This window comes from Polypterus senegalus, chromosome 15 (assembly GCF_016835505.1).
Source record: "Polypterus senegalus isolate Bchr_013 chromosome 15, ASM1683550v1, whole genome shotgun sequence".
Taxonomy (NCBI): domain Eukaryota; kingdom Metazoa; phylum Chordata; class Cladistia; order Polypteriformes; family Polypteridae; genus Polypterus; species Polypterus senegalus.
The window spans coordinates 62,255,082-62,269,653 of NC_053168.1; the positions used below are offsets into that span (position 1 = coordinate 62,255,082).

The 14,572-nt window shown below is 37.0% G+C and overlaps 1 protein-coding gene across 1 annotated transcript in view; it reads left to right on the forward strand.

The window, feature by feature from the left end:
- Nucleotides 1-3,492: 3,492 nt before the first annotated feature.
- The window catches only part of thsd7aa (thrombospondin, type I, domain containing 7Aa), a 455,572-nt gene continuing 444,492 nt past the window's right edge, over nt 3,493-14,572 (forward strand). The window contains exon 1 of the mRNA XM_039736556.1: nt 3,493-3,990. Within this exon, the coding sequence (XP_039592490.1) occupies nt 3,834-3,990 (157 nt within the window). The 5' untranslated portion in view covers nt 3,493-3,833. The remainder of the gene's footprint in view (nt 3,991-14,572) is intronic.

A 14,572-nucleotide genomic window follows, 5' to 3' on the forward strand; every position in this document is an offset into this window, starting at 1 on the left:
AACATATTTTGCTGCATTTCATCTTAAAAATGATATCGTCATCATATGTAAATACGCGCTTTATAAAGTGGCGCAGATTGTGCAATATTATAACTGTAGTGCAAGTTTACAGTGGGGTAATTGTACTTATAAGTACAAACAGTTCTACAAGGAGCACTTGATTGAGTGTGTTTATAGTTCTTGGAATGAAACTGTTTCTGAACTGCGAGGTCCGTACAGTAAAGGCTTTAAAACATTTTACCATGGCTGAGGCAGCATATGCTTGATGCTGTATACCAATAATTCTCTTTCCGATCAGCTGCTGCTGTGATTCCCCACTCAGATACAGTGATATAAATACTCTGAGTGGTGCAGTGAGAGTAATATGGAAAAAGATGATCTGCTGTGGCAACCCTTAAAGGGAGCAGCTGAAAGAAGAAAAAGAAGATGGTGCAGTGAGAGTAACAACGCTAAAGCAGTTATGGTATTTGGAATACTATGGCTAGTCCCTAGGCCATTATATTATTACAGGTTAATTACAACCAGATGCATTACACTAATAAACAATATGCAGTTAGCTTCTGTGTATTTATAAAGCTGCGTCAGGAATGTGGATCTAAGAAATAAAGGGTAACCACACAGGAACAGTAGAACTGCTTTGACACTGGGTGCCGCCAGTCTGCAAAACCGAGGGGAGAACTTGCATACGACAGGGTATGAGGTACCGTGGAAATGTGCATGGCTTTATGCCAAGTTTAGGTTTTATACATCATGATTTGAACGTGGAAACGTTCTTACGCAACATTTCTGTGTGTACGCACTGTTTATACATGAGGCCCCAGGTGATTACCATCAGACTTAATGTATATGGCGAGGGGTTTGTATATGGAACACTGTTACAATAGTGATCTACAGTGATTTCTGTGAATCATATTGTGGAATATGAGCTTGGAGGACTGTACACAGCTCTGTATTTGGAAACCTTTTGAAAAGCCCACAAATGTAAATTGAGGCACAGCCTGCAGGGCACAAAGCAAGAATCATTTCTGGCTGGAATTCCAGTCCATCACAAAGTGCACATGCTGGGCAAACTTGGAGTCATTAGTCAATTTAAGTTGTATATCTCTGAGATAGGAAAGGAGCCTTGAGAACACTGAGAAAACACATATAGACACAGAGAACATACAAACTCTCAGCACATATTCAGTAGCTGCTGTGCTGCTTAACTTGTTCTTTGTTTTAAAAATGCTGTAAATGTGACTTTACACTATGAAAATCGTAGCAAATGATAGCTGGTAAATATAAATTGTGCCACAATTAGAAATATTTTGTTTATTTTTACATCCTAACCTTATTAAATATGTTAATTGCTAGGGGAAATGATGATAGGGAGAATACTAGACGATACACATTTCTATGAATGGGAGTGTAATCAAAGGTTTAAAATTATCTTCTGTGCTCGATCTTACTGAGTCTATGAAACTTCATAAATATATTATTTCCATGGGATGTCCAATGCATGTCTTTGCCACATCAAAGCACTTGGATTGTTTTCACATCCATCTGCTAGGAGTCTGAATATTTTCCCATTTTCCTCTGGGGATTCCGGCTTGACATATCATAGCAATATATCATTACCCAACTGGGTGGAAGAATTGGCACATTCTTCCCATGTTCCCAACTGTTTTCACATTATACCTCTCTCTTCAAAGATTTTCTGTTAGGTTGATTGGTGACTGTGGCGTTTGTAAAGGAGTGTACCCTGTGGTAGACTGCCATCCTGACCAGCATTGAGTTAAGCCTCTCAGCCGTAGCTGATAAAATAAGCTGTGGCTCAATGCAAGCCGCCCAAGCAAAGAAGCAGGTATAGCAGATGGGTGAATGGTAGCTGACTAACTTATCTGATAAATTTACCTTGAACTCACCCCGTGTTTATTTATTTATTTTTTTCTTTAAGTTCCTCGTTTGGGCATTTTATCAAAACAGCTTCTTTGTAATGAATCCAGCAGACCCTCACAGGCAAACATTAAGACTATGAATTAAGAATTAATTGCTGCTTGAAGCACTAGTAGGTTCATTATCTCTGATGCAAAACTGCAACAGAGATGCTTCCTGAAAAAAGCATTTTGTAGACAATAAAGATGGTGCCGTAACCAAACAGATAAGCATATGTTACATCCCAGTCATAAAGCTCCTAGCGCAAATGTCTAGTTTGGCACTTCAGGGTTGGTACAAATTTGTTGGGATCATGACTCTGTGTCTCCCTTATCAACATATAATCTCTTGATTGTTGAGTGGTTTTCAGCAGCTGAGGAACTGTAATCCACCCTTGCTTATCTTTCCTAATCACAGCCGTACAAGCACTTTATGCTCTCTGAGCCCTTAATTCCCTCCTAGAGGCGTGAAAAAAGGAGTATAAAACAAACAAAGATGATTCTTTGCCTTCCAGTGTTGCTAATTTGATTTTGGTGGTCACATTATTTAAACAGGTGAGGGTACAGACGTGTTTGCTCAGCCTCTCTATTAATCCGCTTTATGCAAAAGAGGTTGATTCAGGCCGGGCCTCACCAAATAACAAGCATCCCTCAGGAGACTACTGGCACAATGTTCCCTTCCTCCAGTCATACAGGCGGCATCATTTTGTGCATGCATGAAGTGCAGGTGCAGCTATAAAATTCCCTGCTTGCATGTCCCTAGAAAGATTAGATTTTTTTTTTTTTGCTGTATGGATTATATTTTATCTAAAATAAAAGACACAATCAAATTTAAAATTAGAATGTACAATAGAGTGTTTTGGTCAGAAACACATTTCTCTGTGGTTAAAACCTCCAGTAATCTCATACAACATTTTCATGTATTTTTCCTCCTTTAGGTACTGACAAAAAAGTGCCTCTGGTTTCTTCGTTAAGGCTGCGTCATTAAGTGATAGATGGGACAATGCTAAGTCTTGTTTGTGGGACGTGTCACTGGCAGGATGGGGTGAGTAGTCTGCATTTCATTCCATTGCTCCTTCATAAACTGGCTTCTCTACTAATTATTATTTCACTATTTATGCCAAAAGCAAAAGCGATTTTTTTGCTTGGAAATTCTAACAGTTATGTACAATGATCTAGCTAGCCCTCAGTGATTTGATTAGCTTACCTTACCTCTCAAATCCCTTCCTGAGTCTTCCTTCGAAAAGTGGCCGACTTTGTGCTTTGTGCTGCTTCCTGTTTGGAAATTTCAGAAACAATTGGAAATATGATGCACTTGGTCAAATTGTGTGTAAAGGAATCAGCTTACGGGTTCTTGGCAGCCTCCACTTTTTCCCCTTTCTGTTATTTTACTCTTGTACAGCTTGTGCGGCATTCTCATTCAGCAGTGTTTCTAATGCAGTGTGTTACAGGATCTTTTCTTTTCTCCACCCAGCCCCCCCAACACCTCCCGTCTCTCTCTCTCTCGCTCACTCACTCACTCACTCACTCTCCCTCTCTCTCCCTCTCTCTCCAGCTGGTGTAAATGACTATTGCTACCTCCTAGAGTCAGATAACCTGCTCAGTCAGTTGTAGCCCCCTGTGGACAGCTGTCTCTCCCGACTGATGGAAAACTGTCACTATTTGCTGAATAGAGGAGAGAGAGGAGCAACGTCAACAGCAGCCGAAGCAGGGGCTGGCAGCAGTGAAGGCTAAAGGCTCTATTGTTCCCTTGTGTTAGGCAGTTTTATTCTTTTCTACTGACAACCAACAATATAAAGCTGAGGGTGGTGACTCCTTCCGACACCATTCATGAAGGAATACTAACACCCTTAAAGACAAACACTTTTCATCCAAGGCTTTTGCCCTTTATCCTGTGGATTAAATCATCCTGCTTAAGGTATGGGTTTAAGAAGAAGGGCTACAATGCTCAGTGGTCCATGGGAGACTGCTTTCTTAGCCCCTTGTTTGTGGATGCTTGTGCTCCTGTTGTTAGGAATCTGGGACGCTGAGGCTCAGAATGAAGAAGACACCAAATCAGTGTATGTCTGGAAAACAGGTAAGCCTCTTCTTTCTCTTTTATAGGATAGTTTCACAAGAAAAGACTTAAAAGTGCATTTATCTGCAGATTAAGGTGTGTATTTGCAGCACAATGTACACTATAAGTTACTAGGTCATTTCATTGTGCTACATTAAAGATTAAAAGAAGGTCAGGGTAAGATTCTCCGCAGCAGCCACTTTTCTAGCTGATGTCCCATAGACATGTACTTAGTGTAACAGACTATTGCTGAAATGTTTGACAAGTGTGCTGCTGTCGTAACCATAATGAAGATAGCAGGCAGTAGCTGGAGACCTATGCTTTTGTGATTTTGGTACACAATGTTAAGGTGCAATACTGAAGTGAATCTAATTCAGAATCGAATGGTATACTGTATATGCTGTGACTATTTTCTTGCAGAATTCGCACTTTTTAGAACAGTTTTCTCCTGAAATGCTTAAGTAGGTTGATATTAGCTTTTCCTTACTTAAATTAATTAAATGGTACTACTAATGCGAACATTCTAATGAAATATGTTTATTGTAACAGAGCAACTTTATTCTTATTGAATGTGATTCATTTCTCATTTGTTCATTATTTTAATATATTTATTGATTTTGCCATATTGTCCAGAGATGTTTATTAGCTTGATGTCAAATGTGGGACACAGTGTGTTCAACCTGAACAAGGCAATCCCAGCTTTTTTCCACTTTACAGCATCATGCCTATGATTTGATAACAATCTGTTTGTCAGGGTTTATTTTTTATACGGAAAGGTCAAACTTAAAATATTAAGAAACTTGGGGGTAAAAAAAGCTTAAGGTATGACTGTTTTAGAATATGGTATACTCTGGCATAGCTTTTAAGCACCCACTCAGTCATTATGGTTGAATATTTAGCAAATGAATAAAAGCAATATAGGGTCATTGTTTGCATTCGGTAATTAAAACAAGTACTGTAAATTGCTTTGCTGCAAAATCAAAATGAGAATGCAGTATTGAGTAAATTGTAACAAAAAGCATCCCTATGATATTCACCAGAAATTATTTTGATTAGGAAGCAATAACAATGCTTGCCCTTGGGACTGTAACTATACCACTATACACAACTCATTAAATGCACTGGTAGTGCCAGCATTTACTGTATGTGTATTAATCTTATGGATGAAGGCAGTGGCCAGTCAAGACTGGTTGCTTTCCTGGACAGAAAAAGTGCCCCCGGCCTCTTGCCATGGAGACAGATCAATTTACAATTACACTGATATCCTGAATTTTTAAAGAGGTTGCAGCTATCCAGCAGCTGAGTAAGGAGATTAAAAGGGAACGGATTTATGAAAGCAGAAGACAAGCCATTGCAATGGAGTAAACTGGATTGAAAGGAATTCATTATTACTATACAGAGAGTTAAGCTATGTGTAAGTAAAAAAAATGTATATATATATATATATATAAATATATATATATATATATATATATATATATATATATATATATATATATAATGATGATGATGATGATGGTGTGTTCTGTGTCAGAATAACTTAGGCATCCACAACATTAAACAAAATTGTGCACCTCCGCTTGTTTTAATTGGTATATGAGCTGTCATTTGCATTTAGGATAAAAAAATAATCATACTTTCTGAAAGTATAGTATACTTCACTGCATTTGGCCTCAAAGATCACCTTGATATCAAATAGGATTTTGTATGTATAGAAAGTAATGAACAAGCAGTCTGGAAGATCAATGCTGACTAACCTGCTTTTGCTTGTCATTGATTTGTCTACCAGAGCACTTTCGTTTCTTCAACAAACTGATTGCAACACTCCCCTAGGGAAAAGTGACTTCACCTGGCAGAGGTACATCAATAAGGAAAAAGGTTGCTCAACTACGATTGGATAATACAGTTTCAAGCCTCACAGGGTATATCCCATTATGAAAGGCTGGTTTTAGGTATCCTTATCTGGCAAAGTGTCGAAGACAGCAAAACTTCCCCCAGGGATTTAAAGGTTTTGCAGCATCGACTTGTTCTTTGGGGAGAAGATGCTTTTTATGATGTAATTAGAGGATATGCTCCTTTGTGGCTTATGACTGTGAGGCCTGGTTAGCATGGCCCCTTTGTTTCAGATCAGATGTTTTACGTGAAATAAAGAACAGAAACTTGGTAAAGGTTTAGTTTAACGATTGTATTATCTGGCTTTTGTTAAGTTCTTTTTTTGGGAGTAATTGACCCTTAAAACATCATAATCATACACAAGCGCTTGGTTCACTCTTATAGTAAATATGTTTATACTGTGTATTATATTTTAGCTAGGACAATACATTGGCAGACTTCACAGGATTTGAGACCCTTTTTTTCCAGCTTGAGATGTCTTTTCATACTGTATATATGTGAGTTTCCTTCAGGGATTCTGGTTTCCTGCAATGGCTCACAAACATGCTATTAAACTGACTGACAGCTCCAAATTGCTAAAGTGTGACTCTATGTTATCGCTGTTTTTTTTTTTTTGTTTTTTTAGTTCCTGTAGAGGGAGGGTTGTCCCAGTTTAGGATGTCCTAGCCTAGGTTTTATTTTTTCTAGAATAGACTCTGACTCTTGTCGATCCATCATTTGAAATGAAGGTGATTAAAATGGAGAAGGATATCATAAATGCCCTCTGATGGGCTCTTTCCCTATCCAGGTGTTGTCTCTGGTGATAAAAAATGGAGAAGGATTTCTTAAATGTCCTCTGATGGACTGGCATGTTGTACCTGCCTTGTGCATGATGATTGCTGGAATAGGTTCCAGCTGTCTCGTGACCCTGCTATGGATAAGTGGGTTCGAGAAATGGATTGATGGATGAATTTCATAAATGACTTAAATTACAGTTAACAATCCCAAATATTAATTAGGAGCTCTCATAGAAAAATACTACTTAAATTTAAAATTAAAAATAGGCTTAAATAATTACAAAATTATCGCAAAGTTTACAAAAATATTTGTGTATATTCCCAGACCTGATTACTCCATTGTAGAGGTGTGTCGGAGCTGGAGTGTGTTCTGCAGGCCTCGGCACAAATTAGGAAACAATTTGACACACTCATGCACACACTCACATGGGTACAATTTAAAATGAACTTAACATCTATGTGGTTCGAGATGAGGAGTAAGACTGGAGTACCTTAGAAAAGCCCATGCAGATATCAGAGAATTTCAAAACTCTTCGCAGGCAATGACCAGATGATAGATTTAACTGAGAACACACAAACATTAAAATGCATATAGCTGTTTCTTTAACCAATTCAATGCAAATATTAAAGGAACTGGTATCATTAGTGGGAATTATTTGTGATAACCACTACTGTTTAATTTGAGTTCCTTCAACGATAAAAAACTGTATTTTGAAACATTGTTTATAATGACAAATTTATTCACTTCTTATCATACTGGCTACTCACAAGAGAGAACTCTAGTGACTTTAATTGCTAACTGCTCCATCTGCATCCATGTGATGAGGCCTATCTCTCACTATCACTCACATCCTGATCAGGATTGAACCAAGTCAAATTACTGTGTCAGCTAATAGCCACAATGTTCTCATATATAGGTGACAAAATTTAATATCAGGAAAACTAATTCAACTTTTCCATTCAAGCTGATATTAAATGCAAGCAGGGCCAGTGTGTGGGGTGAAGCAACAAGACATCATAGCATTAAAACATGGCATGTGCGTGTCAAAGCTTTATATCAGTATCTGATAGTGGTGCTCATTTCTCTAGATTTTCACAGATCATATTGTGTATGTGTTAATTGTCATTTTAGAAAATGTCAATTTCTGGAAGCTTATTAAGGTGTCAGTCACTGGTGCAATGCCTGTTAAACGTCACTTAAATTTGTACTAAATGTATTTAGTTAAAAGGAAAGGAAGGCGCCTTATAGCTTGCAAGACTATTAACCGTGCATCACAATATAAGTGCAATAAGTGTATCGTCTCATTCTTAGTAACATGCTGGTCCTGAATGCAAGAAGGCTAATAGAGGTGTAACTTGTACATTTATTGCATCAAATGTAAGTGACAGATATTTACATTCTCATCTATATGAAAGATGTAGAGATAATTAGCTTTTTTTTTTACTTTTTTATAACACCTACCACTGTATTGCACATCCCAATCTTTGTAGTTCGCTAGTATCCTTTATTCTTGTGAAATTTCTAACTCATGTTGAGATTTGTCATCACTCCAAGCTGCAATTTTTGTGGCTAGTGCATTATTGACTCTAATTTATGTAATAAAGCGATTGTGGCTCAAAAAAAAACTAATCTAAAGAAACAGTAGGCATTTCAAGAAAGCAGTCCAAGAAAATCTTTAAAAAAAAAAAATATGACAAAGATTCTACCTGGTTCCTAGAACATCTGCATATCTGTCATCTGGAAAGCAGCCAATATTATAAGAAGGATCAAACACCAAAAAAAGCAGAGTATACTGGGGATAGCATATGCCTGTAATTTGCTTAGTATTAAAGGCCGGAGTTTATATTCTTGTATTCCCGTACTGGCTTCTGTTGAATGTACCCTGCTGCCAATGTCTCTCTCTGTAGGTGGAGGATTTCTGTAGGGTCCAGCTATGCCCTGTGCCACCTGATGGTATTTGCCTTGACAACATGTTATCTGGACATCCTCTTACAGTTTTCATAAATGAAAGCTTCAAATATATGAATGCACTTGAAGAGAATTCAGCTTTACTAAGCATATGATATTCAAAATGTTTTAATTTCTAGGTTTCCTTTAAGGTTATATTAATTGCTTTTTACCTGCTTTTGTGACTGTAAACATTTGGTCCATAGAAATACAAAAATGCAGAATCATGAAAAACTTTATACTTAGTTACACCTATAATAAAAAATGCTGACGACTTGAGCAGACGTGAGCAGGCTGAGCTACTGTGCGTCTGAATCCACTGCTTTGCAAAAAAAGATAAGGCTGTGCTTTCCATAATCACACCTAAAGTACAGTATATGTGAATGGCTTATAAAGAAAGCCTGGAGAAAATGACAAATTCTTGGACAGCATAGCAATCTCAGAAATTGCTCGGAGCTGCATATATTTCTAATTTCATCTAGAGGATGAAATGAAAACACATCATCATGCACCTTAAATGTCTTCACATTTCACCCCATGCTTTTTACTCCTTAAAAAAATATAGCACAGTTTAGCTTTTTTTGCATAAACTAATTGGAATCTTTCAGCAATAAAATTCACCATGCCCTTCACACTGCACAGTAGCTAGTGGCTGATTGTTTTCAGGTTTAATCGGCAGCCAATCAGCTGATAGATTTGTGCTGTCTGAGCTCAGTGTGATTTAATTCCTTTCCAGTCTGCCTTCAAAGAAAGCTTTGGAATAAACAACATTACATAAACTTCCTACAGACTTTCAGGCGGCTCATTATCTGTGTGTGTGTGTTTCTCAATAGTTGAACTCTGTGAAAATAGAAACATAAAAATGATTAAAAATGACATTTTATGTGTAGTAAACGCCCAACTATCTACTATATCTCCTGGATGGACATGACAAATGGGTTGATCCACTCATATAGTATGTACTGTAATTATTTTAGCAGTTTTCTTATCACGTTATGAACACAGACTTTGCACATTAACTTCCATAAGCAGTAGTGCATTGTGCAGAACCTTGAGAGTGACACCCAAACACCTAATTGGAAAAATCTACACAATTAATGATGAAGTACAACCAGGCAAATAGATTTATCACATAAGCAGCAGAAGTATTACATGTCAAAGATGAGAACAATTCATTACATTTTACTTTTTAACCTAAAGAATTCTGACCTTAGAGATGCTAAGTGCTTAATGTATACAGAAAGCACACTTTCATTAATAAATAAGACTATATGGTGGTACAGTTGTTAGCTCTGTTACACAACAATTCCAGATATCAGATTCCCGGCCCAGTTTCTAATTCTGTGGTACTGTATTTGAACATTCTCCCAGAGTTTGCATTTGTTTTCTCCCCATATTTTGGTTTCCTTCCACATCCCAAACTCATGCATCTTAGGTGAATTGTCCATTCAATATTGTCCAAGTCTGACTGAGCGTAGGTGTGCGCATGGCTGTGCCTTACTGTGGATGGCCCTTCTGTCCAGTGATGTTCCTTCCATTTGAATGCTACAATGAACTACCTTTCTGAATAACAAAATTTACACATAAAACTTCTGCATTGGCAAAGAGTAGTAGATGCTTTTACTGTGCAGTAAAATGCATTTGTCTGTTTTTAAAAACATGCATCTTTTTCTAGATGTAGGAGCATGGAAATCATGAGATACAACAGGTTATCATAATAAGCAGACACAGTGGCATGTCATTTCAGATTTACTTGGAGATGCAGAAATCTCTTATAGGGCCTTGACCAGCTTTTTTTATTTTTACCCACCCATTATATAAGATCATCTGTGTAAAATTAAGACTGACTGATTGATGTATTATAAATTTTAATTAGAACATTAGAACAATGAAGGCGAGAACGGCCATTCAGCCCAAAAAAGCTTGCCAGTCCTATCCACTTATTCCTTCCAAAAAACCATCAAGTTGAGTTTTGAAAGTCCCTAACGTCTTACTGTCTACCACACTACTTGGTAGCTTATTCCAAGTGTCTGGCGTTCTTTGTGTAAAGAAAAAATTCCTAATGTTTGTGCGAAATTTACCCTTAACATGTTTCCAACTGTGTCCGTGTGTTCTTAAAGAACTCATTTTAAAATAACAGTCTCGATCCACTGTACTAATTCACTTCATAATTTTAAACACTTCAATCTTGTCACCTCTTAATCTTCTTTTGCTTAAACTGTATAGGCTCAGCTCTTTTAATCTTTCCTCATAATTCAACCCCTGTAGCCCTGGAATCAGCCTAGTCGCTCTTCTGTGGAACTTTTCTAGTGCTGATATGTCTTTTTTGTAGCCTGGAGACCAAAACTGCACACGGTATTCCAGATGAGGCTCACCAGTGCATTATAAAGTCTGAGCATAACCTCCTTGGACTTGTACTCCACATCTCATGCTATATAATCTAATATTCTGTTTGCCTTCTTAATGGCTTCTGAACATTGTCAGGAAGTCGATAGCTTAGAGTCAACTATGACTCCTAAATCCTTCTCATAAGGTGTACTCTCGATTTTTCGACCGCCCATTGTGTATTCAAACCTAACATTTTAACTTCTTATATGTAATTAGTTACATTTACTGACATTAAATTTCATCTGCCACAAATCTGTCCAAGCCTGTATGCTATGTACAGTATGTTATTGTGCAGTCCAGTCGGTGTTACAGAGATCTATAGCTCACCTCTTCACAAAACAAAAATCAAGCTAAGAAGCAACACCATGCAGCTATTAAGTGATTTCTTAACCCACATAACTTGGTTGTAGTTTTGTGGCTTGCTAGAGCAGCATGGTGTGTAAGTACCTGAAAGTGCTTAATATGACATTAGACAAAATTAGGCAATCATTTGCATGGTGAATTTAAATCTGTTGCTTCACATCACAGATGTCTGTTGAATACTATTCTGCAAGCATTTTGTTCCTACTGTGTATAGTAACAGGGTCAAATGGGTTACATTCTGTGTGATCTTACTCAGTTCCTAAAGTTAAAGATTGTGCATTTTTAAATAAAAACATTTTCTGAAATATATTGAATTTGAATACTGGGGTCAATTCTATCCTATGTATTACAATATAATGTACAGTATATATTGTTAAGCATGAAGACATTATGACAATGAGCATGTGTTGCTGATATAGTGCAATCCTGAAGTTCATTCAGAGTATTCCCTGCTTCTCTTTTAGATAAGCAGTCATGTCTGACCTTGGAAATCCTTTGCATTGACATAGAATATAAAGCACTTAGTATTTTATTTTTGTTTCACTTTTTTTGTGTTTACTTGACACATAATCTAAGTATATCTCATACTTATGATTTTTTTCATATCAGAGGAAATTTTACTTTTACTTAAAATAGATTCACACATATTTGACAGCTGAATGTTTTTCTAAAAATGGTGATTGCTTCATTGAAAAGCTAATTACACACTGAGACAATAATAATTAAAGCAAAAAAATAAATTAAAATGTGTATAAAAACCAGCATTAATAACTGGTCACATGGGTAAGAAATGAATGCTGAGGAAAAATCTATTAATCCAGAAAGGGTTGATAGTTATTACTCTTGAAGTAAAACTCACAAGCGACTGTGCCATAGCATAGAGTTGTACAGATGGTAAATGTTTCTCGTGGCACATCCATTCAAACACTGATAAACTGGTGCAAGACAGAGAGAAAGATTCATGGTTCTGACTTTGTCTGCTATTATAAAATATCACATACAAACTCTCTTAAGAACAGGGTAGAGTGCCAACAGCACCTGACCATTGTCTAGAGATGAGAGCTGTGGTTGTGTGAGTGGTCATTGCCATGTTGAAAATTGGCCCTAAACAGGAATGCCGCAAGAAAATATATGATATGTAACAGAATGTCCTGGAAGAATTAACGTGTTTGGAATTATCATAAGGAATAAATATAACCAAATATTTAAAGCAACAACACATCAAACCATAACCTCAGCTATCCTGGTAGATGTGCTGTTATTCAGATTCCACCACAGTATGCATTGTCTGCATGTGTGACTCCAATGGGGGTTTGGATTCATTGCTAAAGATATCCACCGCAGAACAGGCTGCTCGAGTCTAAGGCCAGTGCAGATACAATTTTCAGTGTCGAGAAGAAAGTCATAGCAGTTGCAATGTATGTGAGGAGTAAGTTATTGACTTATGATGTCTTATTAAGAACAAATTAATATCTGTGCATATAATAAACAAATTGTCAAGATATTTGTGGTGTGCCACAGTAGTAGATAGTAATAAAAAGATTCTGAAATCAAAAATGATTGCCTTTTATTAAAAGCTCGATAAGTGTTCCTCTGGTAACCATTGTCAGCATAAGGGACATGTACACCTAATCATTTGGATAACAGACTGTTCTAACTTCCTATGCGAACTGGGCTACTGTTTTTGGGTATAACTATGTTTCTGCAGGTGTATAAGCTTATAATAGACTAGTTATGTTACCAGTCAAAGACAGGTAATAGGATAAATATAAAAATATTTGCTCTCTCTTGCCTTAAATATACTATAATATATCAGTGTTCATCCTTGTGTGTCTCAACCTCTCTTGCCTGACACTTCCCCTCTCAATTGCTTTCCTGTAAAATGTGCTTCTCAGACTTTCATTTTGGGGAACATTGCTTTCTACTTTGCTTTTTGTCCCATTACCCAATGTGAAGGCATCATTGTATTACTGTGAATACTTATCAAGTTTGAATGTGTCTCTCACCATTCTTTTCACGGTATAGTTGTGTGTGTTAACCTGTCTTGCCCAGCGTTTTCTGTACTGATTGTGTGTGACTGAGCAACCACAGCCAAACGGACCAATTAAACGAAACTGAAACTGATCACTTAGATTGCTCAGAGGGACCAGACACACATACAGACATTTGTAACTGTTTATTAATAAGTATTGTTCATCACACATTATGAATTTGTTCCTAAAATATTGATAAATATCATTAGTATTTGTATTCAAAGATTTTCTATAACACATAGGTCATCAACATCTTTCGATAATTGTTATTTTAAATGTTACTGATCATCAAAGTTATAAGCTTACATTTTAAGTATTCCATTGAGCTAAGCACGGATGATATTTTTACTCCAAAAACATTTTTGGATTTTTTAATTTAAAAGCAGATATTTATTTTAAGTAACATAGAGCAGAAATGTTACTTGTCACTATAACACTTTAGTGTATTTGTGGTGTAAAGCAATTTGCTAAATTCTGTAATTGTTCTCACACTATAAGGAATAAATTGTTTGGTTTATTGGTTTACAATTTAACTTCTTGAAAATATAAACAAAACATTCAACCTACAATAACAGATCCAATGGAAATCTTCCCAGCCTTTTAGCTATAATCCTTAAGAATCATTCCATTTAGCTGCATGATTTTGTTTTCATCCCCAGCTCTTTAGATACTTAGTAAGTGACTACAAAACTTGAGGAGTTGTAGCTAATACAGTTACTTTTTATTTATTTAATTTTTTGGTTTAGATGGGGCTGAGAATCTAAAGGAATTTACTATGTAGTCAAAGCGACAGGAAGTCAGTTTAGCTTTGTCAAGTATGCATCAGCAATAGTACTCTTTTGGGCTGATGCCATAAAACATCACATTAAACCTTTATCATCGACCTTGACTGTTTCAGTGCTACAGATATGGGCATTCAGCATTATATCCATCCATCCATCCATTCTCCAACCTGCTATATCCTAACTACAGGGTCACGGGGGTCTGCTTGAGCCAATCCCAGCCAACACTGGGCACAAGGCAGGAAACAAACCCCAGGCAGGACGCGCACCCACACACACACACACACTAGGGTCAATTTAGAATCGCCAATGCACCTAACCTGCATGTCTTTGGACTGTGGGAGGAAACCCTCGCAGACACGGGGAGAACATGCAAACTCCATGCAGGGAGGACCTGGGAAGCAAACCCAGGTCTCCTAA